Source organism: Lagenorhynchus albirostris, chromosome 1 (genome assembly GCF_949774975.1).
Source record: "Lagenorhynchus albirostris chromosome 1, mLagAlb1.1, whole genome shotgun sequence".
NCBI lineage: Eukaryota > Metazoa > Chordata > Mammalia > Artiodactyla > Delphinidae > Lagenorhynchus > Lagenorhynchus albirostris.
Genome location: NC_083095.1, coordinates 112,628,954 through 112,653,939, shown reverse-complemented (window position 1 = coordinate 112,653,939; position 24,986 = coordinate 112,628,954). Strand labels below are relative to the sequence as shown.

The following is a 24,986-nucleotide window of genomic DNA, read 5'->3' as shown; positions in this document are numbered from 1 at the left end:
TTATTATCCCCAGTCAACTTTTAACTCCTCAAAGAATCACCATCTCTTCATGGCAATTAGCACTGAATAAACATTAACTATTACTTATATAAGTCCTTCATATATTACCATACCAGTTTATACTGAAAATTTCACTGTTTCTCCCTCTTTACCTCCTGTCCCCACTCTAGTTGAGCTCAACAGTTATTTCTTATTCTGATGAAAGGCATACCACTCTGAGGTATACTAGAATTATCACATATGGCCTTCCAATAAAATCATGGAAAGTTTATCCCTTTGAAACAATTTGAAAAAACATAGGGCAACGTATAAAAATGTGGTATATGAATTATGCTAAAGCGCCCAAATGTACTGACAAGTATTCTAAGCTCTTAGCTGAAGGCAGGGATGAGGGCAGGGTAGTGTAGTGGAGAGTTTTGTTACTAGTTCCCATAGCACAATGTACTTGTAATTTCATACTTAAAATTTCATACTTCAGTAGCCTAAAACACCATAAGGGCAAGAACTGTGTCTGTCATGTTCACTGTTCTATTCCCAGAAGCTAGCATAACACCTAACACATGGGAAGAAATTAACAAATATTTGTTGAATTTAATTAAAAATTTTAAAAATATTTAGCTTTTGTAAACAATATGCTACTAAACAACCAATGAATCACTGAAGAAATCAGAGAGGAAGTAAAAAGTACCTAGAGACAAATGAAAATGAAAACATGTTGATCCAAAACCTATAGGATGCAGCAAAAGCAGTTGTAAGAGGTAGTAGTATAGCCATACAAGCTTACCTCAGGAAACAAGAAAAATCTCAAATAAACAACTTAAACTTACACCTAAAGGAAGTAGAGAAAGAACAAACAAAACTCAAAGTTAGTAGAAGGAAAGAAATCATAGAGATCAGAACAGAAATAAATAAAATAGAGACTAAAAAAAAATAGAAAAGATAAATGAAGCTAAAAGCTGATTCTCAGAAAAGATAAACAAAATTGATAAACTTTTTGCAAGAATCATTAAGAAAAAAGGGAAAGGGCCAAAATCAATAAAATCAGAAATTAAAAAGGAGAAGTTACAACCAACACCACAGAAATACAAAAGATTATAAGAGACTACTAAGAAAAACTGTATGCCAATAAAATGGACAACCTAGAAGAAATGGACGAAATTTCTAAGAAGAAATTCTTAGAAAGGTACAATCTCCCAGGACTGAACCAAGAAGAAATGGAAAATTTGAACAGACCAATTACAAGTAATGGAATTTAATCAGTAATTTAAAAAATACCAACAAACAAAAGTCCAGGACCAGCTTTATAGGTGAATTCTACCAAACATTTAAAGAAGTGTTAACACCTATCCTTCTGAAAGTATTCCAAAAAATTGCAGAGGAAGGAACACCCCCAAACTCATTCTATGAGGCCAGCATCACCCTGATACCAAAACCAGACAAAGATATCTCAAAAAGGAAAATTACATATTACTGATGAACATACATGCAAAAATCCTCAACAAAATGTTAGCAAAGCAAATCCAACAATACATTAAAAGGATCATACACCATGATCAAGTGGGATTTATCCCAGGGTTGCAAGGATTTTTCAATATCTTCAAATCAGTCAATTTGATATACCGCATTAACAAACAGAAAACTAAAAACCATATGATCATCTCAATAGATGGATAAAAAGCTTTTGACAAAATTCAACACCCATTTATAATAAAAACTCTCCAGAAAGTTGGCATAGAGGGAACATACCTCAACATAATAAAGGCCATATATGACAAACTCACAGCTAACATCATACTCAACAGTGAAAAGCTGAAAGCATTCCCTCTAAGATCAGGAATAAGGCAAGGATGTCCACTCTCACCACTTTTATTCAACATAGTATTAGAAGTCCTAACCATAACAATCAGAGAAGAAAAAGAAATAAAAGGAATCCTAATTGGAAAGGAATATGCAAAACTGTCACTATTTGCAGGTGACATGATACTATACATATAAAATCCTAAAGATGCCACCAGAAAACTACTAGAGCTCATCAATGAATTCAGTAAAGTTGCGGGATTCAAAATTAATGTACAGAAATCTGTTGCAGTCTATACACTAACAATGAACTGCCAGAAAGAGAAATTAAGGAAACAATCCCACTTACCATCACATTAAAAAGAATAAGATACCTAGGAATAAACCTACCTAGGGAGGTAAAATATCTGTACTTGGAAAACGATAAGACACTGACGAAAGAAATTAAAGGTGACACAAACAGATGGGAAGATATACCTTATTTTTGGATTGGAAGAACTGATATTGTTAAAATGGCCATACTACCCAAGATAGGCTACAGATTCAATGTGATCCCTATCAAAACACCACTGGCATTTTGGACAGAACTAAAACAAATAATCTTAAAATTTGTATGGAAACACAAAAGATCCCAAGTAGCCAAAACAATCTTGAGAAAGAAGAACAGAGCTGGAGGAATCATGTGCCCTGACTTCAGACTATACTACAAAGCTACAGTAATCAAAACAGTATGGTATTGGCATGAAAAACGGAAATATAGATCAATGGAACAGGATAGCCCAGAGATAAACCCACACATTTATGGTCAATTAATCTACGACAGAGGAGGCAAGAATATACAGTGGAGAAAAGAGTCTCTTCGATAAGTGGCACTGGGGAAACTGGACAGCTACATTTAAAAGAATGAAATTAGGAAATTCTCTAATATCATATACAAAAGTAAACTCAAAATGGATTAAAGACCTAAATGTAAGACCGGAAACCATAAAATGCTAGAAGGAAACATAGGCAGAGCTCTCTTTGACATAATTCATAGCAATAGTTTTTGGATCTGTCTCCTAAAGCAAAGGAAATAAGAGCAAAAATAAACAAATGGAACCTAATTAAACTTAAAAGCTTTTACAGCAAAGTAAACCATCAACAAAACAAAAAGACAGCCTACTGAATGGGAAAAAATATTTGCAAATGATATGACTGAAAAGGGGGTTAATGTCCAACATATACAAACAGCTCATACAACTCAACATCAAAAAAACAACCTGATTAAAAAATAAACATTTTTCCAAAGAGGACGTGCAGATGGCCAATAAGCATATGAAAAGATGCTCAACATTGCTATTCATGAGGGAAAATACAAATCAAAACCACAATGAGATATCGCCTGTCAGATTGGCTATCATTAAAAAGAACACAAATAACAAATGTTGGTGAGGATGTGGAGAAAAGGCAACCCTCGTCCACTGTTGGTGGGAATGTAAATTGGTACAGCCACTGTGGAAGACAGTGAGGAGGTTTCTCAAAAGACTAAAAATATAACTACTATGTGACCCAGCCATTCCAATCCTGGGTATATATCTGAATAAACAAAAACACTAATTCGAAAAGATACATGCACCCCGAAGTTCATAGCAGCATTATTTACAGTTGCCATGAAACCTAAGTGTCCATTAACAGTTGAATGGATAAAGAAGATGTGGTATATATCAATATGTACAAAATGGAATACTACTCAGCTATAAAAAAGAATGAAATTTTGCCATTTGCAAAAACATGGATTTAGAGGATATTATGCTAAGTGAAATAAGTTAGAGAAAGAGAAATATTGTATGATACCACTTATATGTTGAATCTAAAAAATACAACAAACTAGTGAATATAACAATAAAGAAACAGACTCACAGATATAACAAACAAAACCAGTGGTTACCAGTGGGGAGAGAGAAGGGGAGAGGGGCAACAGAGGGGTTGAGGAGCATGAGGTAAAAACTATTATATGTAAAATAAACTAAACGATGTATTGTTCAACACAGGGACTATAGCCAACATTTTATAATAACTATAAATGAAGTATAACCTTTAAAAATTGTGAGTCACTATACTGTACACCTGTAACTTACATAATATTGTACATCAACTATACTTCAATAAAAATGCAAAATAATTTAATCTATGGCTACTAAAAAGGAATTTGGAAGAAGTTTGGATAAGACATAAAACCTCTTCTGGGAAAAAAATTTAAAAATATTTAGCTTCTGTAAGCATAAATCATTCCATATGACTCATTATTCACTCCTAATGTATCAAACTAATGTTCCTGCCCAATATTTAGCGACAGAAAATTGTGCCACTGTTAATTTGTGCACTTTTTGGCAAATCACTAAATTGATCAAAGCCTTAGTTTCCTCATGGTGATGGTGATGATACTTAATACAATGCTGCAGAAGAGATGTGAGAAGTTAGTATGTGTGAGAATGTTGGCTTTATTTTATTAATTAACCACATATATGTGTGTATATATTACATATATTTATATACATAAATATCTATATATCTATTTCTATCTATCTATCCACATACATATATATAAATATAAATATATAAATAAATATATATATATATATATATATCACATGGTTGTGCTAATAAAAAAGAAACCAGAGTAACAAAAGAAAAATAAATGGGACTCCATAAAAATTAACAACTTTTGCCCATCAAAGGACATTATGAAGAATGTGAAAAGACAGCCTACAGAATGGATAAACTTATTTGCAAATTATATATCTCATAAATGTTTAATATCCAGAATGTATAAAGAACCCTTACAACATAACAAAAAGACAAACAAGCCAATTTTTAAAAGGACAAAGACTTGAATAGATAGTCCTTCAAATAAGATATGCAAACGGCCAACAAGCACATGAAAAGATTATCAACATGTTAGCCATCAGGGAAATGGAAATCAAAATCACAATGAACTACCACATCACATTCACATTTATAATAAAAAAATGGAAAATAACAAATTTGCCAAGGATGCAGAGACATAGGAACCCTTATAGATTGCCAGTGGGAATATGAAGTGGTGCAGCCACTATAGGAAACAGTTTGTCAGTTCCTCAGAATTTAACCAGAAATACCATATGAACCAGCAATTTCACTTCTAGGTATAGACCCAGAGAAATAACAACATATATCTACACAGAAACTTGTAGGTGAATGTTTGTACCAGCACTGTTTATAATAGCCCAAGGGTGGAAACAACCCAAATGTTCATCAGTGGATGAAGGGATAAACAAATTATGGTGTATACAATGAAATTATCATTCTATCCAAATGAGGAACTGATACAAGCTACAATTTGGATGCACCTCAGAAACATTATGCTAAGTGAAAGAAGCCAGTCACAAAAGATCTTATATTTTGTGATTCTTTTTATATGATATATCAAGAATAAGCAAATCCATAGAGGTAGAAAGTAGACTAGTGGTTATCAGGAGATAGGGAATGATTGCTTAATGGGTATCGGGTTGTCCTTCAGGGGTGATGAAAAAAATGTGAAACTAGAGAGAGTTGGTGGTTGCACAACATTGTAAATGCACTAAATGCCACTGAACTGTACACTTTGAAATGGTTCATTTTATGTTATGTCAGTTTCACCTCAATAAAAATAAGAAAACGCAGAAATACAGATAGTATAAAGGAAACATTTTTAAAAGAAGTAGAATTCTAAAGTTTGTTGATAATCATTAATGGTTAGCATATTATAATTTTAATGTTTTTTCCTTTTACATATTAATCTATACAGAGACATGCTTATATTTATTTTTGTTTGTGAAAGTGTTTAATAAGGCATTATCCAATTATTAGTTCATTATTTTCATTATTGATATAACAACCTGGGAGGTATAATGGGGGACTTTAGAGGGTTTTTTAAACCCTAAATGAAATCAAGTATTTCTTTCCATTTTGAATGTAGGGAACATTTCACAGCAGTATTAGCAATACCTGTGACTTTCTCAACAATAGACATCACAGATAATTTTCATATCACATTACAATTGTTCCCAGTATCTCAAAGTATCATTTATGTTTATCAGTGTCGTAAACTTTTAGGCCCACCACTAGTTCTTGCTATTTAATACATTAATAAAGAAGCATATAAATTTTTAAAAATTATTTTGATGATTATATTTCAATATAATTGATATCCTTTATTATCCTGTATATTTTATTTCCAACATTTTAAAATATTAATTGTGAGAAAGGGTTCATTGGCATTCCCACTGCTAAAGGGGTTCATGGCACAAAAATGGTTAAGAATTCCCTGTTGGTCTAAATGATTTGTAATGTGGGATGCATCAGAATTACTCAATGGTAGCAGTACAGTTGGGGAGTATAAATCGATATCTGCCTTTTAAAAAAATATCAGAGCAAAAATACAATAATAATAAAGAATTTAACCTTATCTTTCAACCAAATTAAATCCAGCAATTAACAGTGCATCACTGAAGAGAGGCATATGAGTCTCATTGTATATTTTCTTTTACTTCCATATTAAGCCTCGGTAGACTCCTTTTACATGCATGTGAACACACACACACACACACACACACACACACACACACACGTGTGAATGTATTGCCCACCCCCCCACAGGAATCTTCTGTAATTCCATGTAGTGAACATGAACCTCTACTTTGGTGAAATTATATAAATCTTCATTTGATTTTATAATTTTACAAGCTTTCAAAGTAAAGAAATTCCAAGGATGTAGACAAATTCAAGAAAAAAATAATCTTCATGGGGTAGTTTCTGCTGTGCTCTTTAAAAATCCATATATCACATTGAAAATCTATTAACAAAAGAAGCCCAAATAATTTTCTTTTCCCAAATTTGGATTTGTTTCTTTCTCAATCCTCATTTGTTATAAACATTTGAACAATTTTCTACATTTTATTGAAAAATTATACTTTATGTGAATATGGCTCCATATTGTTTTTAGATACCCCAGATGACTTTTAAAATTCTACAGTATATGATTAATTTTTATCTGATAACACACATACAGGAATATGCGTGTGTGTGTATACATTTTAATTAATGTATTATTCAACTTCATCATTTTTTAATCTTCTGGCATCTTAATATGTATTAGTCATATTGTGGTATTTGTAGGTTGCCTTTGGAGCATTTTGTATGGTCAGAAAAAAATATGAACATCAATACAGTCTCATTCTAATCATAAAAATAAATACTTTTTGCTCTTAAAATTACTTTCACCAATTAAGTGCCATGCTTCACTGCTTTTATTATTTCCCTTGTCAGCTGCTATCTTTCTGGGTTTTATTTTAGTAAAGAAAATACTTGCAATAATCAGTTTTAGCTTATTCCTGCAGTCTGATTAAATTTTGGATCAAGTGCTGGCTGCATATGTTAGTTACAAATCTGCATTTAATGTTCTCAGGAGCTTATTCTATAGCAACAAAAAGAGGAACACATCAGGAAGGCTGCTCTGTGGCTCTTCCTTAACTTGGCCCCTTTTGCGAGCATTTTATATGAACACTTGGAACATTAGTGGGTTTCACAGCTGCCATGTTTGGTGAAATAAACCCAAAGGAGCCATCTGCCCCTCCCCATGCTGCCTCCTTTCAATTCCCTAACAACTTCACAGTAGCCAGCTGCCACAGAAACGATTGGAAAAGCAAGACTCAGTGGACTGTAATGATTGTTATTCTCTGGGAAAGTGGGTTCTCTGATTTGGCTGAGAGATAAAGGATATTGAACGCACTTGATTCATCTGAGGGTATCAATAATATCCAACTTCCACCATTAACTTACTTGTTAGGATTTGATGGGAAAGGTCTTTTGTGTTTCCAGGGTTGAATCAGGAGAAAACAAACCCAAAGGTCAAGTCCTTGGCTTGGGTGGTGAGCAGGGAATTTGACTACGGGAATTTTATCTTGTGCCATACGAAAAGTTGGTTGCTAATCTCAGCCTTGTCAAAAGTCCTGCGACAGGATTGGCCCACTATTTTTCCCTTTCACATTCAAATGCAGGTGGATTCCATCCACTCTAGGCCAAAGAAGACAACGGACTTGTTTCAGCCACTTGGAAGAGTCAGAGTAACAGAAGCTCCACTGAGGGACACAGGATGTCATCTTATAGTTTGTTCATTGTTTGAGGGGATAGCAAGTCGTTTTTGTAACGTTAGTTAAATGAATTGTACTTTATGCTGACAGGTCAAAATTGAGAACCAGCAAAAGAACTGGAATAAGAAGATTTGATAAGACAGTTTACCTTTAACCCATGATTTGCACTGGAGGTTAACCTTCTTTGGTCATCACATTTCTCTTACTTCCAGAAGCATCAGTTTTAAGTCTAGTTAGGATTACACCTTTTACATGTTTCTTATTTTATGTCTGTTATTTTTAAAACATATTCTTATCTTCATTTTTCACATCCATGATTGCCTTCCTAAGTTTGGCCTGTTAATGAAACTATCCCTCATCAATGATTTTTATAAAGCAAGTTTTGCTTTCTTTAAATACTAGATTTAAAAGAATCTTTAATACATTATAATCTAATAATATATAAATAAAACAATCAGCAAAACTAGAAGTTTAGAATTAGATGACTTAGCTTATCTGAATAGAGATAAGGAGAGGTCAAATGCATGATCCAATATCCTATACTATAGAAAACTGAGCACCCTACCAACTTATTTCAGAAAATATCTTTTTCGTTAGCTCTGGCCTCCTGGCTATCAGTTATTGTGAATAAAGGTCCACGTTCTCCTAGCCGCAGTTTAAAACTTAAAAGCTGTGAAAACAAAAGTTTTTTGTTTTTTCTTATTAGTTTGTGGTAAGGCAACAAACCAAACCTTAATTCACACGAGGTTATTTCTTCCACGAAGTGTGAGTATTCTCTTTTTGCTGCACATATATGACACGTTTGATTACTGTCTCCTCTTCCAGGCTCTGCTATAATTGTTTTACAATATGCATTTGTGCATGATCTTTTTTCTGCAAAATCTGAAAAATCCTGAATTCTAAAATACTATGGTCCCAAATGTTTGTTTGTTTGTTTTTAAATAAATTTATTTTTTATTTTGGCTGCGTTGAGTCTTCGTTGCTGTGCGCGGGCTTTCTCTAGTTGCGGCGAGCAGGGGCTACTCTTCGTTGCGGTGTGTGGGCTTCTCATTGCGGTGGCTTCTCTTGTTGAGGAGCACGGGCTCTAGGTGCGTGGGCTTCATTAGTTGTGGCACACGGGCTCAGTAGTTGTGGCTCACGGGATCTAGAGCACAGGCTCAGTAGTTGTGGCGCACCAGCTTCATTGCTCTGCGGCATGTGGGATCTTCCCGGACCAGGGCTCGAACCTGTGTCCCCTGCATTGGCAGGCAGATTCTTAACCACTGCACCACCAGGGAAGTACCTCAAATGTTTTGAATAAGGAATTATGGGCTTCTGTTATCTTTCTCTGTTATTCTCCCCAAAGTATTTGATAGCTTTCTACAAAATGCCATGTATACTCTGTGTCTCTGTTTTCTTGCCTCCCATTTATTTAACACATTTTAATCTGGCTTCTGCCTCCACTATTCTAATGGAACTGTTCTTGAGGTCACCTCGTTGCCAAGTCCAGTTGTCATTCTCTGGATGGCAAGTACTTGACTTGTCTGCACTCTGTCATCAGTGTCCTTCTCTTCTCTCTCCACCCTCAGCCTCACATGATACTGCCTTCTCCTGATGGCCAATAGCCCCTCTTTCCCAGGTTATCCTACTTGTGTATGCTCTTTCTCTATTGTTTCCTGAGTCTGTTCTCAGTGTCCTTCTCCTTTTGTTTGTATTTTCCTTGGGCTATTTTACCAACACAGATGCTTTTTTTGTATGGTAAGATACACATAACAGAAATTTTACAATTGTAACTATTTTTCAGTGCATAGTTCTGGGGAATTAAACACATTTACATTGTTGTGCAACCATCCTCACCATCTTGGGAACATTTCCATCTTCCAAAAATGAAACTCTGTACCTATTTAAAAAAAGTCTTCATTCCTCCCTCCCCTCAGCCCTTTGCAAACACCAATCTACTTTCTGTCTCTATGAATTTGAATCTGACTACGCTAGGTACCTCATAAAAATGGAATCAGTACAGTATTTGTCCTTTTGTGATTGACTTATCTCACTTAGCACAATGTCACCAAGGTTCATCCATGTTGTAGCATGTGTCAGAATATCCTCTCTTTTTAAGGCTGAATAATGCTTCATTAATGTTTTCTAATTCAGAACTGGGTAGGACAATTGTTGATGCCATATGTAACTACATACAAATCACTTAGAGGAAGTGGCAGTGGATTATATACTATAGAAACAGTGATGGTGGTGAGAAGAGTAGGGTAAAATGCTCTGGTTAAAGAATAAGAAAAAGGAAATTGTTCTATAGAGTTAAGAACACACCAAAGACCACTGGCTATATAAGTAAACTAAATAGCCATTCCATGAAAGTCCTGATCAGTAATTCCAAAGGGCATTACTGCTTCTTAACCTCAATATTGTCAAGTGTCTAGTAATGAACTTGGATCACTTGAAAGATAAGCTATGTTCTACATTTATTTTGTAAGCCTCCAGTAAAACATGGAATTATATAGTATATTTCAGAAGTACCAAAAACATTTAAAAATATACTTTAGGGCCAGATGGATTGGAATCTTTATCATCTTTTACATGACCTGTTGAAAATTTTCCTGACTACCTTGCCAGTCAAACACTTTCTTTAGTTCTCTTCTCCTTATTGCCAACCAAACATGATTTACTTTAAACTTAGCCCTGAAGATGCCAAGCCTCAAGGTCTGTGGTAGAAATGTACCTTACTGCACAGCATTCTTCTTGCCTTTTCCTAGCTTTTAGTCAAAATACCTTCCCTGACCACTTCCTCAACCACAGCACACGCAAATCCCCTGAAACTTATCCTTTCTGAACCTCTGTTTTTTTGTACCTTCCTGCATTAAGAATTAAATAAGATGTGTATTAAGTGCTAAGCAAAGATTAAAGTGTACTTAATTAATGGTAGCTAATGGCAGTTTTGATGATGATGATGTTAAAAAGGAGGAGAAAAAACATACCTTACATATAATTCGTTCTGAAATAATTCAGAGCTTTTTTTTTTTTTTTTTTTTTTCGCGGTACGCGGGCCTCTCACTGTTGTGGCCTCTCCTGTTGCGGAGCACAGGCTCCAGACGCGCAGGCTCAGCGGCCATGGCTCACGGGCCCCGCTCCGTGGCATGTGGGATCTACCCGGACCAGGGCAGGAACCCGTGTCCTCTGCATCGGCAGGCGGACTCTCAACCACTGCGCCACCAGGGAAGCCTAATTCAGAGTTTTAAAAAGGCATTTTTTTGATGTGGTATATTATTGCTCAATCCCAGCTATTTAGTGAATCTCCTCCTGGTTTATAATACTCAGAGTATGAACGTAGGAGAAGGGGATTATTAAAAAGTATGGAATGTCTAGCCAGCCTTCACGTTTATTTGTTTTTATGACTATGCATGTATATATTTAGTTATTTATTTTGCTTAAGAAGCAGGACTTTCACATGTAAAATAGTGAAAACAACAACAACAAAACTTGAGGTCTAAATCTGTGGTCCAAAGTAAAAGTACTGCCACAAGTCCTACCTGCATTAGTTTCTTATTGCTGCGTAACAGATCACCACAAATTTAGCAACTTAAAACAATACCCATTTATTAACTCACAGTTATGTAAGTCAGTCCAGGTGAGCTCAGCTAGGTTCTCCGCTTAGGGTTTCACAAGGTCAAATTCAAGGTTCAGCTAGCTGGGCTCTGAACTGGAGGCTTTGAGAAAGAATTCAATTCCAAGCTCATTCAGTCCTTGACAGAATTTAGTTCTTTATGGTTGTAGGTATGAGGTCCTTGCTGGCTGTTGGTGCTGTCACTCTCAGCTCCTCCAGGCCACTCCCTGATTCTTCTTTGTGGCTTCCTCTATCTTCAAAGCCAGCAATGGCACTTTGCATCCTTCTTATGCTTTAAATCTCTCTAGTCCCCCTTTTCCACCAGCTAGAGAAAACTCTTGCTCATTTGGCCTGGCCCACCTGAATAATCTCCCTATTTTAAGGGAGAAACCTTAATTATATCTGCAGTGTTAGTTTTTGCCATGTAACAACATAATCACTGAAGTGCTATCATCATATTCACAGGGGAAGGAATCACAAAAAGATGAGGGTTATTGGGGGTTATTCGTAGAATTCTACCTATCATATTGGTGTTCAGGTAGGTTAGTGTCTCGAGGTCCCCATGGGTAAATGAACCCATAGAATGGAAGAATGAAGAAATAGGAGAAGCTTTTTGGGTAACTGGGTACAGAAACATGGCATGAAATTGTACAAGTGGCACTGGGGTGCCAGGATTATAGTGAAGGTACACTGAGAATTGGTGCTGACATGCCTGCTGGAGCATTCTTTGCCTAAAGGAAACCACTGCCATGTACCAAGGGGAAATTGATTGCAATCAAAAGGTTTTTGTCCTCCCATGACCACCATATCCCTCCAGAAAAAAGGGACTTTCCATATGACTTCACCCCTCACCCAGCCAGCATCTTTATTCAGGAGACTGTTCTCTGATTTTTCCTTGTCCAATACTCTTCCTTTTTCCAGGAAAAATTCCAGATCAACTCAGCAAATAAATACCTAATTAAATTAACTGACAACAGAGTGAATAAATGATAGAGTCAAATCTCTAGGGATATTGTATCCCCTAAGTAACTTAACCTTCAACCAAGAAAATGAAAGGAAAAAGTCTATTTTTGAAATATTTTAGAAGTAAAAAATAAGCATGTCTGGTGTAAAAGAATCAAAAATACAGAGTGAATGGCCTTTTACAATACTTAGAGGCAGTCCAATTTTAATGTTTTGTATATAATAGGTAATTATAAACTTAATTAAATATATTTTTTGTCTCATAATATAGAAATACTTCTCCATAAACATTCACTTCTTAAATTTGTTTTAAAATTATATGAAGTCTTAGAATGAGGTTAAAAATTGAAATTTATTCATAGTAGCTTCTATGGTGTTAGCATATGTTTAAAAAGAAGGAATATTTAATAAGTAAATACCTTATCCAAAAACCTCTACTTTCAAATTTGTTTAAAATTAATGCATTATTTGTAATCCTTATACCTCAACAACTTTAAACCTCGATGTATTTTGGTCCTTTTTTTTCTTTCACCCCACCCCATCCCCACTCCTTTATTCAGTTTTTCTGGAGGTCAGTGATCAGAATTACATGTGAGTGTTGAGGTGGCCCAGCTGATAAATCCCAGTGTTTCTTTGAATGTGCCAGAGGCAGTGGCAGAGCTGGGGTTAAGGTCGTGGTGGTCAGAGACTTTGTGAAAATGTATTCTACATACCCTTAAGGTACAGAAGGTTGATGTGAAGCCAATTGTGAGTTTATCATATTAGGACTTTTATATAGAGCAAAATGAGCTGCCTCCTTGGCAATCTATTTTACAGCTGAATTTATTATATTCAAATACATTTAGGAGTGAAGGTACATGTCTTCATGCCTCGTTTAATGTTTTCAGATCCATCACCTATCCCCACCTTTCCCTTATTTTCTAGTTAGCTAAGTTTGATACCTCCAGGGTCCCCTGTCCCTGGTCAGAACCCCCATCAGTTATACATTTTCTGGAGTAAGATGCAGTAACTATGAAATGGTTTTGTTAGGAAGGGGGCACCAGGTCGATCTCCATACACTTCTGCGAGCAAGGCAATGAACTTCATGTGTAACTGAAGATAAATGGTAAATCTTACAACAGACCCAGTGGTCAGATTCCTTGATATGTGGAATTGGATTACAGCTGTCAGTCAGCTGTTTTGTTGAAAGGTGATTTTATTAATTTGACTACAAGATTTGGTAGCGAGGCCATTATTTTGGCCTATTCTCTTTTAGAGAGAGTCACTTTCAAATATAACTGTCCTCTTAATTACTGCCCAATATTGTGGTGGATTCAGTTAGAAAATGCCTACCTGATGTAGAAAAAAGACTAACTCTATGATGTGTCCACTCACATGTTCTTAATGTTAAGCTTTAGTCATATAAGTACAATTTATATTAATTACTAATCACATAATAGGAATTATTTACCAAATTCTGATTTTTTCACAATCCCATAATAAGCACAATATTTACTTGAGAAAAAATTTTTGGTTAAGCAAATTGTTTAAAATTTGTTGGTTTATAATATATGTGATTTTACTGTGCTGGGTGGATTTTATGTTTCTGTAGTAATGCTATTTCTACAGAGTTCTTCTGAAGAAAAACACCATAAGTTATAATAAATCAATTACTGTCTCAAATTTATTTACATATAATTTTTAAGGAAATAAAATGTTTCTGTACAATGTGATAAAAAGTTAACCCATCTGCATATTGTTTTTGAATCTTAATTTACTCATTATTTGCAGATGTATTCATCAAGTGATTATGTTTTCTTTTTTAACCATTTCTGTCCATTATGAGATTACAGCTACTGCTTTTCCTACAGACTTAGTTGATCTAGATGTTAGGTTGTAGAGCAAAGTTTATCTGGCTGGGGCTTTTAAATATGTAATTTAAAGCTATTCATTAATTGGTAGCAGGCTATGATAATTTTGTTGATTTTGGAAAGCACATATTAGTGGGAGCTGAAAAACTGTTTAGATAGAAGATAGCAAGTATTTAAAATATGGGAAGATTATAAGAGAAATAAAATCAAGGGAGCAACTTCTGATCATGTGGAAGGGAATCAAGTGTAGAATATTACTACTCCTTCCTTTTCTTTATGTAGATATTCAAGTCTATGACATATCAGGGATATTTTATCATCTAAATGCATTCTCTTTACCCTCTGCCTTGTTTTTCTATCACAATTGGAGGCAGCATCCTTCCTAGTACATGTCTTGCTTTAAAATATCTTGATACTTCAAAATCAGATTTCATTACAGGCACATTACAAGGTGATTATTTGCCCTATTTAAAAACAAAACAAAAAAGCTATAGATGCCTTATAAATAATTGACAATCCCAATGCACTTAAAATATGACTATTTTAGCAACATACTGATTTACAACAGCTTCTGAATTTTCCTTCTCTCCTTTCCTCTCTATGTGCAGAAACTGCTAAAGGTTTTATGCTGGTCTCTTGACAAATCTCCCTCCAAACTCTCTTGAAAATGACATTCTTTCATTGGGATTTAATCCTCACTCATCTGCTGATAATGCTTAAGCCTTTGTCTCTCTGCTCTGATTGCTATCTGGAACTGTACCTGTTAACTTTTCATGTCTGTTTGGATGGAAACAGAAACATGTCCTCTGTGCCCTCTTTATTAGGACCATTTAGTAGCTAGCAAGCAGCTACTCCACAGGTCAAATTAAAATATGTCATTGAGAGACTTACTTGTGTTTCCAGTTCCAGATTCTTGGGGCATCAGGAAGGACCTGGCCACACTGCTGAAACCTGGGACAGGCGTCAGGCATGTGAATGCTGCTTTTCCCAGTGTTGGCTCCTCCTGGGCTCTAGGGTTGAAGTTTATAATGGGTATAATTTGGTGTTTTCTTCTGAGACCTTGGCATACTCTGATGCTTTCATAGCCACCTCCTTCCACTGCTACAAGAAAAGGGTAAAATTTGTTTTATTCATTCAATGAGCACATATTGAGCTCTGTTTTGTACCAAGCTCATAGAATACATACTTGCCAAAAAGAATTTAGCATCGAGTAGAGAGACAGCTCTGCATTTAAGTAAGCGGATAAAATATACCAATTACAAATGTGTTAAATTCTGCAAAGTAAAGAAGCTGGGATAGAAAACAATGCATCAGAGGAGAATTTACTTTAGAAAAGCATCTCTGAGGAGGTGAGGTTTTAAGCTAATTCTTAAGGAGAAAGATGGAGCTAGCAGGAGAGAATTTATTTTCAAAGATCTTTTCTCAAAAAAAAAAAATCTAATTTGTGAGCAAGGGGAGGATGACATGGGAGGAAGCAGGGGTGAGAATATGACTTGTGGGTCAAGGAGTTTGGATTTAATCCCAAGTGTAGCCACCGTGAAAAATCATTAGCCAGGTTGCTGATGTCATATAATCCATTAAGAAGTATTTATCTAGCCTTTAATTTAGGCCAGACTCCAGCCTGGTTCACTGAGGAGGATTAAAAAGTAAGGCAAATGTATAATCCCACTCTGATTTTGATTATAACCTACCCTGAGAGGCAAGGAGGAGTTTCGAGTCTCAGGTAGGAGGCGGGGGGACCACGCTGATCTTATGCTCAGTGAGCTCAGGCCTGGTGTCAGGCAGACCCAGAGCCACAGAGCTAAACTGCTCACGAGGGGCTGAGTGAGAACCCACTGATGTCAGAGGAGGACTGTCATATGGCACAGCACCCACTGTGTGCCAGAACCTATTCTAAGACGTTTTACATGTCTACTCAATCGAACTCTCATAGTAACCCAGTGAGGTAAGAAGGATTAATATCACCATTGCACAGATGAGGAAACTGAGGCACAGAAATGAAATGACTTGCCCAAGACCACACAACAGGTAAGGGCAAAACCAAGATTCAAGTGCAAGGCAGGCTGGTGCTGAGTCTGCTCTTACCCACCATGCAGTGATGTCTCAGGGCTGTCAACCCTGGTGATAGAGAGGACCACAGCTAGGCACACGGTTCCAAAGGGGGCCACAGAGAAAGTTCTGGTGTAAAAAAAGAAAATGTGATTAGGGATGCTGTGGGGTGCTTGAATTAGTGATGAAAGCAGGATATACAAATGGAAATATTGTCAATATGGACCTAGGCTCTGCAAAGGGGATCTTGGCTGCTTCTGAAGTTTCTGTGCACTGGCTTTTTGAGGAATACGTAATTTTGGATCCGTGAAAACTGCGTGGAATACTTGCCAGTAACATCTTTCCTTCATTTTCCCATAGCATGTTAATTGTTCTAAGCTCTCTTATGGTTGTTTCCATTCTCTAATGTACTATTGTATAGTTAGGATTAAAACAAATTGTATAAAACCTCATATAAAAAATGCAAGATATTTATGATGTTTTTATGATATTTTATACAATGAATATTTTACTTGGGGTAGATTTTATGCTATTTTTTGCACATCTACTTTGAGGGAGGAAATGGTATTGTCACTTTCAATAATATTTAACTCACATATGTCTCTGCATATTTCCTTATCATGTTCAGATTGATCCAAATGAAGAGTAGGTGTGAGTTCAATCATATTCTTGATGTAGTACAGTGCAAAAGAAAAAAAAAAAAAAACTAATTGAGTTCACTTTGGAAAGGAAAAGATCCCCTGAAATTAGAAGTTGAATTAAGCAGTTCTGTAAGCCTTCAGTTTCTGATATTTCTTTAATATCAGGCAGTAGTGACTATTCTGTCTCTTGCCAAAGGCAGCTTATTAGAGTTGAAAAAGGCATCCTGTGTTGGACCTCCTTGGGGTCTGCCCTGCCGCCTAGGTTACTATTTACATTAGGACTACTGTTCTTGCTATTGACCCTCTCTAACAATTTAAGTATATCTCTGAAGTCATGTAAATTCCATAATTCCAGGAATATACTTAAAGGAACATTCTGCATCAGAAGTGATTTACTGTGATATATTAATATTAATCAGGATAGAATCAGGAGAGAGAAATGACATAGTAATTTGAATAGAGATCATTTAACATTAAAAAATTAGTAACCACCATAAAGAATTTCAGTGGGAGGGACAGGTTAATAAGAACTAAAGAAAACTAAAGAGTATAGGAATAGCAGATTTAAGGAGCAGCCATTACCCTAGAGCTGAGATAGCTGCCCAAGGAAGAGACCTCCCCAACCCCAGGGCTAAGATCCTGACCTTGCTGGAGAGGTTATAGCTGTGGTCACTGGATGGTAGCGGAGCTGCTGTGGTGTGGTATAACTTGCCAGAAATATGCCCTCTAGGGGACTAGGGAAAGCAGTTCACAGGGAGATGCCTTACCAAGATTCCACTGAGTGTCATAACATTGTATTTTATAAAAACACTCTCTGTGAATTGTTTTCTGATACTTTTGGTCTATTTCATACTTGTTCCTTTTAACTGTAAATTGAAATTGCCAGTACTTTGAAATTCTGAAACTGCAAGAATGGCAGAGAAGAGGGCAAAATAATGTTTTTCTCTCCAAATAAAATAAGAAATAAAAGCCAAAATATATAACAGCAACAATATCAGCAATACCACCACCAGCAACAAAACCCTAGAGTGGCCTGAATTCCTGAAGCTGAGGGTACTTGGGCATCTCTGTTCTTATTTCCCCTATTCACATAAATGCTGTATTACCAATAGAAACATTTTAAGGTTGGGAACCCAAGCAAAGCACTGTGGATTCTCTGTTGTTTGTGAGTTGGAACGCTAGGGGACAGCACTAAAATATTCCATAGTTGTTTGTTATCGATCACTTGCATACTGTATAATGAGATTTTACTGTTAACGACTATTGAATGCCCTGTTGATTTCAGTGGACGAAAAAGCACAAAGAGGAAGATGAGCTTTTCAAGTCTATAATTTCAGCCTTTGTAATACGATGATTTGAATAATTTAGAGAAAGCTCCAGGCTGTTTTTTGGTTGCAAGGAGATAGTAAGGCATGATAACTTAAAGAATTGTGATTTTGTGTTACAAGTGGTTTCTTCTTTTCATTATTTGGGGGTAAATATTTTGCACAAATTTTTATTTCTAATCTTGTTTTCCAGGCACTTTGGAAAGACATGAAACGGGAGAAAGAGCAAGGATTATTCTTAATTGTTGTGATGATTCACAGCTTCTAAAGCCTGAATCTGTACTTCCAGTTGCCTCAGAGACACGTAAGCACGAAAGTGTAGAACAGAGGTCCCCCAGCTCCTACCAGTTTGGGCCAATACCTTGCCCTGGTCTGCAGGTGGAGTCTTCATGTAAGGTAAGTTCAAATCAAGCTGCTGCTCACGAAGAATATTATCAACCCTGAGTAAGAAGTAAAGTGCTTTCATAAATATGTGGCCATTAAATATCAGTACAAAGATAAGAACTCAGAGATGATCACATCTACCAGGCGTACCTACCAAGAGATCTTGGGTGAATCAGGATAACTTTTTGAGTGATTATTAGTTTTGAATGACTACAGCATGCTTTTTTGATAAGACAGGTCCTGGCTTATCAAGATTGAGCCAGTTTTATATTAATCCTTGAATTCTAGACGGTTTTCAATGAAAAGGGGGGAAAATTATATTCTGTGGTCGGGATCAATTTTTTTTCACTTGGGTATTTGACCTCTTTTTAAAATGCTGATTACAAATAAACCCAAAACCATCAGAAAAACTGGATCGTTGTTTGGGCAATTCTTTTGGTATACTCAGCATCTCTAGGGTCACTAGCTCTTTAGGATTCCAGGCCTCAGTTAACACACAATGATGGAGTTTACATTCATTTTCTCAAGCCACGTTAACCTGTGTCACAGAAATTTGCATGAGTTTGATTATTTTTCAGTTCTAAACATGACATAGCAATTTAATCTGATTTCTTTAAGGGATTCTTCCATTCTTCTCTCATCTACACCTCCAAGATATCCCCTCCTCAGGTTGCAACTGTGGCATTTATATGCGTATATATAATGTAGTATTTTTTATGTAAACATATTTTCATAATAATGTCTATTTCTTTTTAATGGCTGCATCATGCTCTATACTGTGTATATACTATACTGATATGACTTATTTTCCTATGGATTTCCTTAATATATGGATTGTTTTTTATGCTTCAGTTTAGGACTAACACAACTATGAACCTAAAGTTTTTTTTTTTTAATACTTAGTGTTATTTAATGGGATATATTTCCAGAAGTGGGGTTTCTAAGTCAAATTTTAGCTGATTTTTATGTTGTTAACATTTTCCGTTATTTTAATGATATTATGAAGACTCAAAGTAACATTAATAAGGACTTTAAATAAGACTTTATTTTATCTCATGTGTATGTATGTAGTTAGAGGCAAAAGGGTGTGTCATTTTTTAAGTAAGGCCAATTGGCTGCTAAGCTCTGCCTCAAAGCTGCAGCGGGGGTGGAGGTGAGGGCACCAGCGTATGAGCCTCAGCTTTTTCGGTTTAAAGACTAGATTTCGATTTTATCAGTGAGGCCAGAGTTTGTCAACCTTTTGAGAACTGAGTCATACTAACCAAACACCCAAGAAATGAATATTTAAACTAGAATGACAATTATTTAATGTATAATGATAAATATGATGGCAGTTCATTGCTCAGCACAGTCTCACAGTAGCAAAGCTACAGGGCATGAGGGAGAGCGGGGAGGTGGAATTTTAGCAGAGGATTCCTTGATGGGCATGGAGTCAGAGCCCCAGGGTATTCATTCACTGAGCTCTAAGAAGATAATGCAGTCTGTGCTTTCAGTCCATGGGGTACTATCTCCCTTGGTCAAGGCTGATATACGTTGAAAAATTTCTAAATTTTGGATTTCTCTCTTTAGGCCAGCTACTTTTGTTTATGCTTTCTCCTGCAGATGTTAAAACCAGTGATTAGGCTGCAGCTTTTTTTTCCCTTTCTTTCCTTTTCTCATTTAGTCTAATTGTTTTTAGATTTTCCAAATCTGTTTTTCATGTTCTTAACTTGAAAGAAGAAGTCATGTTTTTTTTTCTTTTGGCTATGCTGTGTGGCATGTGGGACCTTAGATTCCAATCTGTGCCCCCTGCAGTGGAAGCTCGGAGTCCTAACCACTGGACCACCAGGGAATTCTCAGGAAGTCATGTTTTATAAGGACAATTATATCAATATGATGAAATTTTTTAACATTCACAACTGAAGTTGAAAGTGATAGGGTCTTAGTCTCCTAAAGTGGGAGACAGAACCACACTTCTATTACATATTTTAAAGTTGGGGTAAATAAAGCCCAGTGAGTGAGCCCAGCTGACTGCCAAGCATTCCCATCTTAATGCGGCTTTGTTGCTTTTCTTTCACAATAGAATTTGTATTTTATAGTGGAAATTATATGCTAGAATAGTGGATGAGAACTTGGATATGTCTCTTGACTCGTGCATGTCATATGCCTAAGGTCTGCAAGAGCAAATCTCATTCATCAAGTGCCTATTTTACTAGCTTAATTCCCAGAAGGTAAACTGACTGCTGTTTCTTGTAGGACCTCAGAGCTACCCTTTAGGTAGTGATAATAGTATATATAGATTTCATTTTCTTTATATAATTTTGTTTCTTTCTTGACTCCAGGAGGCAATAAAATGCCGGGGTCTTGTTTTCCTACTCTTAGGCTGATTCCAACTTCATTTCCTAGCTGCTGCCCTTTACCTTAGGTGACTGCAATTTCCAACTTTTACTCTCTACAGAGGTGGAGAATTGAATTAGACAGGACTATCACCTCCTTTGTTCTATGTACTTTATTTCTCTTATTATTGAGCTTACTGTTGAGTAGAGCTATTTTTATTTGTGCTTCTCCTAAGTTATATCTTCTCCAATTATGTACTGCATATCTTCTTCTCATCGTCTTAGACTTAAGCCTTTAAGATTGTTTTATCTTAATCTTTTATTTATGAATTTGATAAGCATAAAATTTCAAGAATGCTTATAAATTCTCCATTCTCCTTTTTGTTAATATAGTAAAATGCTTCATTAGTTTTCATAAGAAAAAAAATCAGATTTATAGAAGAGGAATCACACTTATTTCAGAGCTGGGAAAAATGAGGGACAATAAGCCTGTAAAATTTGGAACAATGTAGGGTTACTCTGTGTTTCAGAATTTTTTGGTATGGACTTCAGTGAGAGACAAGTGAAATATTTTCGAATGGTAGCATGAACTGTTTAAAAGGAAGAATAGCATGTAATATCTGTGTGGTGAGCTCTTTGTGTTTGGCAACACTTTGCATTTATTAGGATGCTGTGTCCACTTTTCCTTCTTGCATTTGAAGAGTGCATATAGATTTAGGAGAAGGTTTTAAAGAGAACAACAAATACAATAAAACATTTAAAAAACGGGTCCAATTAGAAAGGCCAAAGGAGTTGAATTTGTGCAGCTAGGCAAAGAAAAATCTTTGGGGTAGGAGAGGACCAGAGTCTTAAAGGATTTAAAGGAATACAATATCATATTAGTGATGGGGAACTGCTTTTCTCAGATTCTGCTGAGGATAAAACAAGATAAAAACTGTTTAAATTGCAGTGGGAGGAATTTAGCTTCAAAGTAGAAAATAAACAACCTTACTAAAATCATCTTTACATGGCAGAACTCTTCATTACCTCATCAGATTTTAACGAGGGAAGGTCTTTTTTGTCTATTATTCTGTTGGTTGGTTTTAAATTCTTTTTCCACACTTCTTGTCTGTAAAATGAGTAAAAAAATAAACAGGATTATTTTAACTGCCACAATTTAGACCCATTGTAATGTTCTGGAAATGTCTTTTAAAAAAATAACCTGATTTTCTGTAGAATGGGTCCCCAACAGCTCCCCCTGGTTGCGTTTTTAGAGTTACATGGTTTAATATGGCAGCCATTAACCATAAAACGGCTATGGAGCACTTGAAATTTGGCTAACACCACATGTTAAAATGATGTTTTGGATATATAGGCTTAAATAAAATATATTATTAAAACCAATTGCACCTGTTTCTTTCTATGTTTTTCAATATGGCTACTAGGCAGTTTAAAATCACACATGCAGTTTGCATTTTATTTATGTTGGACAAATGTTGAACTAGACCAGGGATAAGCAAACTTTTTTGTAAAGGACCAGATGGTAAATATTTTAGGCTTTGCAGGCCGTATTTTTGCTGTTGCAACTATTCATTTCTGCTGTTGGAGCACAGAAGCCACCACAGACCATACTTAAACAAATGAGTGTGGTTGTGTTTTGATAAAACTTTATTTACAAAAACAAGCAGTGGACCACATTTGATACTCGCTGGCCATTATTTGCCAATTTCTGATCTAGTCAGTCCTCTCTAGACTTGGAAATCATGAGGTACTTGGAGGAACTAGCAAAATAGCCAATACCTACCCCCTCCCTAGATATCTAAATTTTTAATAAAGCAACTTATCCCAACTTCTGCACTATGAGGAATGTAATCCAAAAGCCCTTGTATCAAGTCTATTTCCTGACAGCATTCATGAAATTGATGTGTTTGAAAATCTGCCCTTTGTGGAAAACAAATGTGTACATTATGCTTCCTAATCCAAGCAAGATGTTTTAAAATGAAATTTTCTTTAAATAAAGCACTTATACATGCATCATTATCTAAATATATAAAATTGATTATAAATAATGCATTTACATTTATTTACGTTCCAGTTGAGCTTTCTAGAAATATGTTTGTATTTTTTTAACCTTTAGTGGACCTTAGAGTTATGCCTGTTTGGTGCCATTTGCTGAAAAATCTTATTAGAGCTTTATCCTGCTACATCTTTTAAAACACAGATGGTGTACTGGTAGGCCACCAATAGAAAATCGGATCCCACTACTACATATTACTTTATTGGAATGCAACATTAGTTCTTTTACATTTTATGAAACAAAAACATAACCAAAATGGAACTAGAGTAGTTTCTTAATTGTGCAATTTGAAAATTTCACCTGCAAATTTACATGTATCAATATGAAATAATAATTCACTGTGGCAATATTGCATGTTGCAGATTAACTCAGTTTTCATTAAACTATCTATATTTTATTATCAAAATTGAATTATTACAAAAAGAACAAATATTTATTTGAAAACAATTGTGTTATATAGGGATAAATCCTGAATATAGAATGATAATTTTCACATTTTTGATTAGTAGTTAATTTTCAGTATTCTTTTTAATGTAATAAACAGCATATGCCTATTGTTTCTAATGTAGACAATATTTTGCATCAATTTTATATAATTTTAAAAGAAAACAGATTTTTATTATTAGACATGCCAGCCCTTCATGAAAATATAGGAATTTCTCTCTGTTACCATTGGATTAAGATTTTTGTTTTAAGTATTTTGATTTAGTGAATCCCAACTCAAAACTTAGTGCCTAAATGATATCACCTGTCCTAGTGAGATAGTATAGAGAAATATACAATAGAGAAATATAGAAGTCAATTTGCTTTTTGAAACACATGTGAAGTGGTGCAAGTTTTTGACAGTGTAACCATTTCTCATAAGTATTTTATATGGTAATTTTAACTACTGTAAGTCAAAAAAATTTCTGTATTACGCAATTTTTTGTAGCTGTTTTATAAAGGATATCCCTTTTCTTACTTTGTGGCATGAGTTTAAGCATTTTTGATACAAACTTCCCTCAGTGTTGAGGAAAACTCTGAAAAGCATATCACAGCTTTGTTCCAAAACTAATTCAGGAGGTCTCAGAGTCACTGTGAAATGTAGGAACCCCACACCATTAAATGACTCCAGCTGTCCGCCGCGCACACAGAAGCAACCCTGAATTTCCTCACAGTACTTCAAAGCCGTGCTTGTATCTAAACATTCGTTGGCCATGTAAATCAGAGGCACAAAAGGAGAATGCTCCTATTTCATGGTGCGCGGCTGGTCTGAGTCCGGCTTTGTGCTGCACGTGCCGGTGGGGAGTGCCAGAAACAGAAGGGCACTGTTCTGACTCGTGTGACAAATGTAGTTAACACCAGATCCATATTAATGTTGTCAAGTTCCCTTGACGTATTTAAACAGATTTTAATTATTTTCAGCGTCCAAAGGCCTGAAATATATAGCCTAATAGTTCTTCAAAGAAAGCTTACTTAATGTGTGAATGTAAAACCTCTCATAAAAATGAAACTTTTATATTAGCCTTAGTCATTGACATAGGTTATTCATCAAGTCAGCAATTTGTGTGGCAAAGTGCCATTTGAATAGCGTATTGTTAGGCTACTTATGGTCCACTTGACAAGGGCTCTTTCTGTAAATAGTGCAATTTGACTCCAGCTGTTAAAGAGTGGCTTTGACAGCAGCCAAATAGAATGGAGATGCCTTACTGCACTGCCAAAAAATCAATATTGGGTTCTTGTTCATGGTAACCTGTTCTTTTCTCTTCTGTAGATTTATAAACAACTATCAAGGGTTTATAAGTGGAAGTTTAAGTATTATTTTAAATGTAATTCACTTTGAGTTTCAAATTAAGACTTGTGATAAATGGTACAAGTGCAGA

General features: G+C 35.6%; 1 protein-coding gene across 2 annotated transcripts in view; it reads left to right on the top strand.

The window, feature by feature from the left end:
* WDR72 (WD repeat domain 72) overlaps window positions 1-24,986 on the top strand; it is a 195,625-nt gene that overhangs the window by 37,173 nt on the left and 133,466 nt on the right. For both annotated transcript variants that reach the window (XM_060169314.1, XM_060169307.1), the window contains exon 13: window positions 18,563-18,765. In XM_060169314.1, the coding sequence (XP_060025297.1) occupies window positions 18,563-18,765 (203 nt within the window). The remainder of the gene's footprint in view (window positions 1-18,562; window positions 18,766-24,986) is intronic.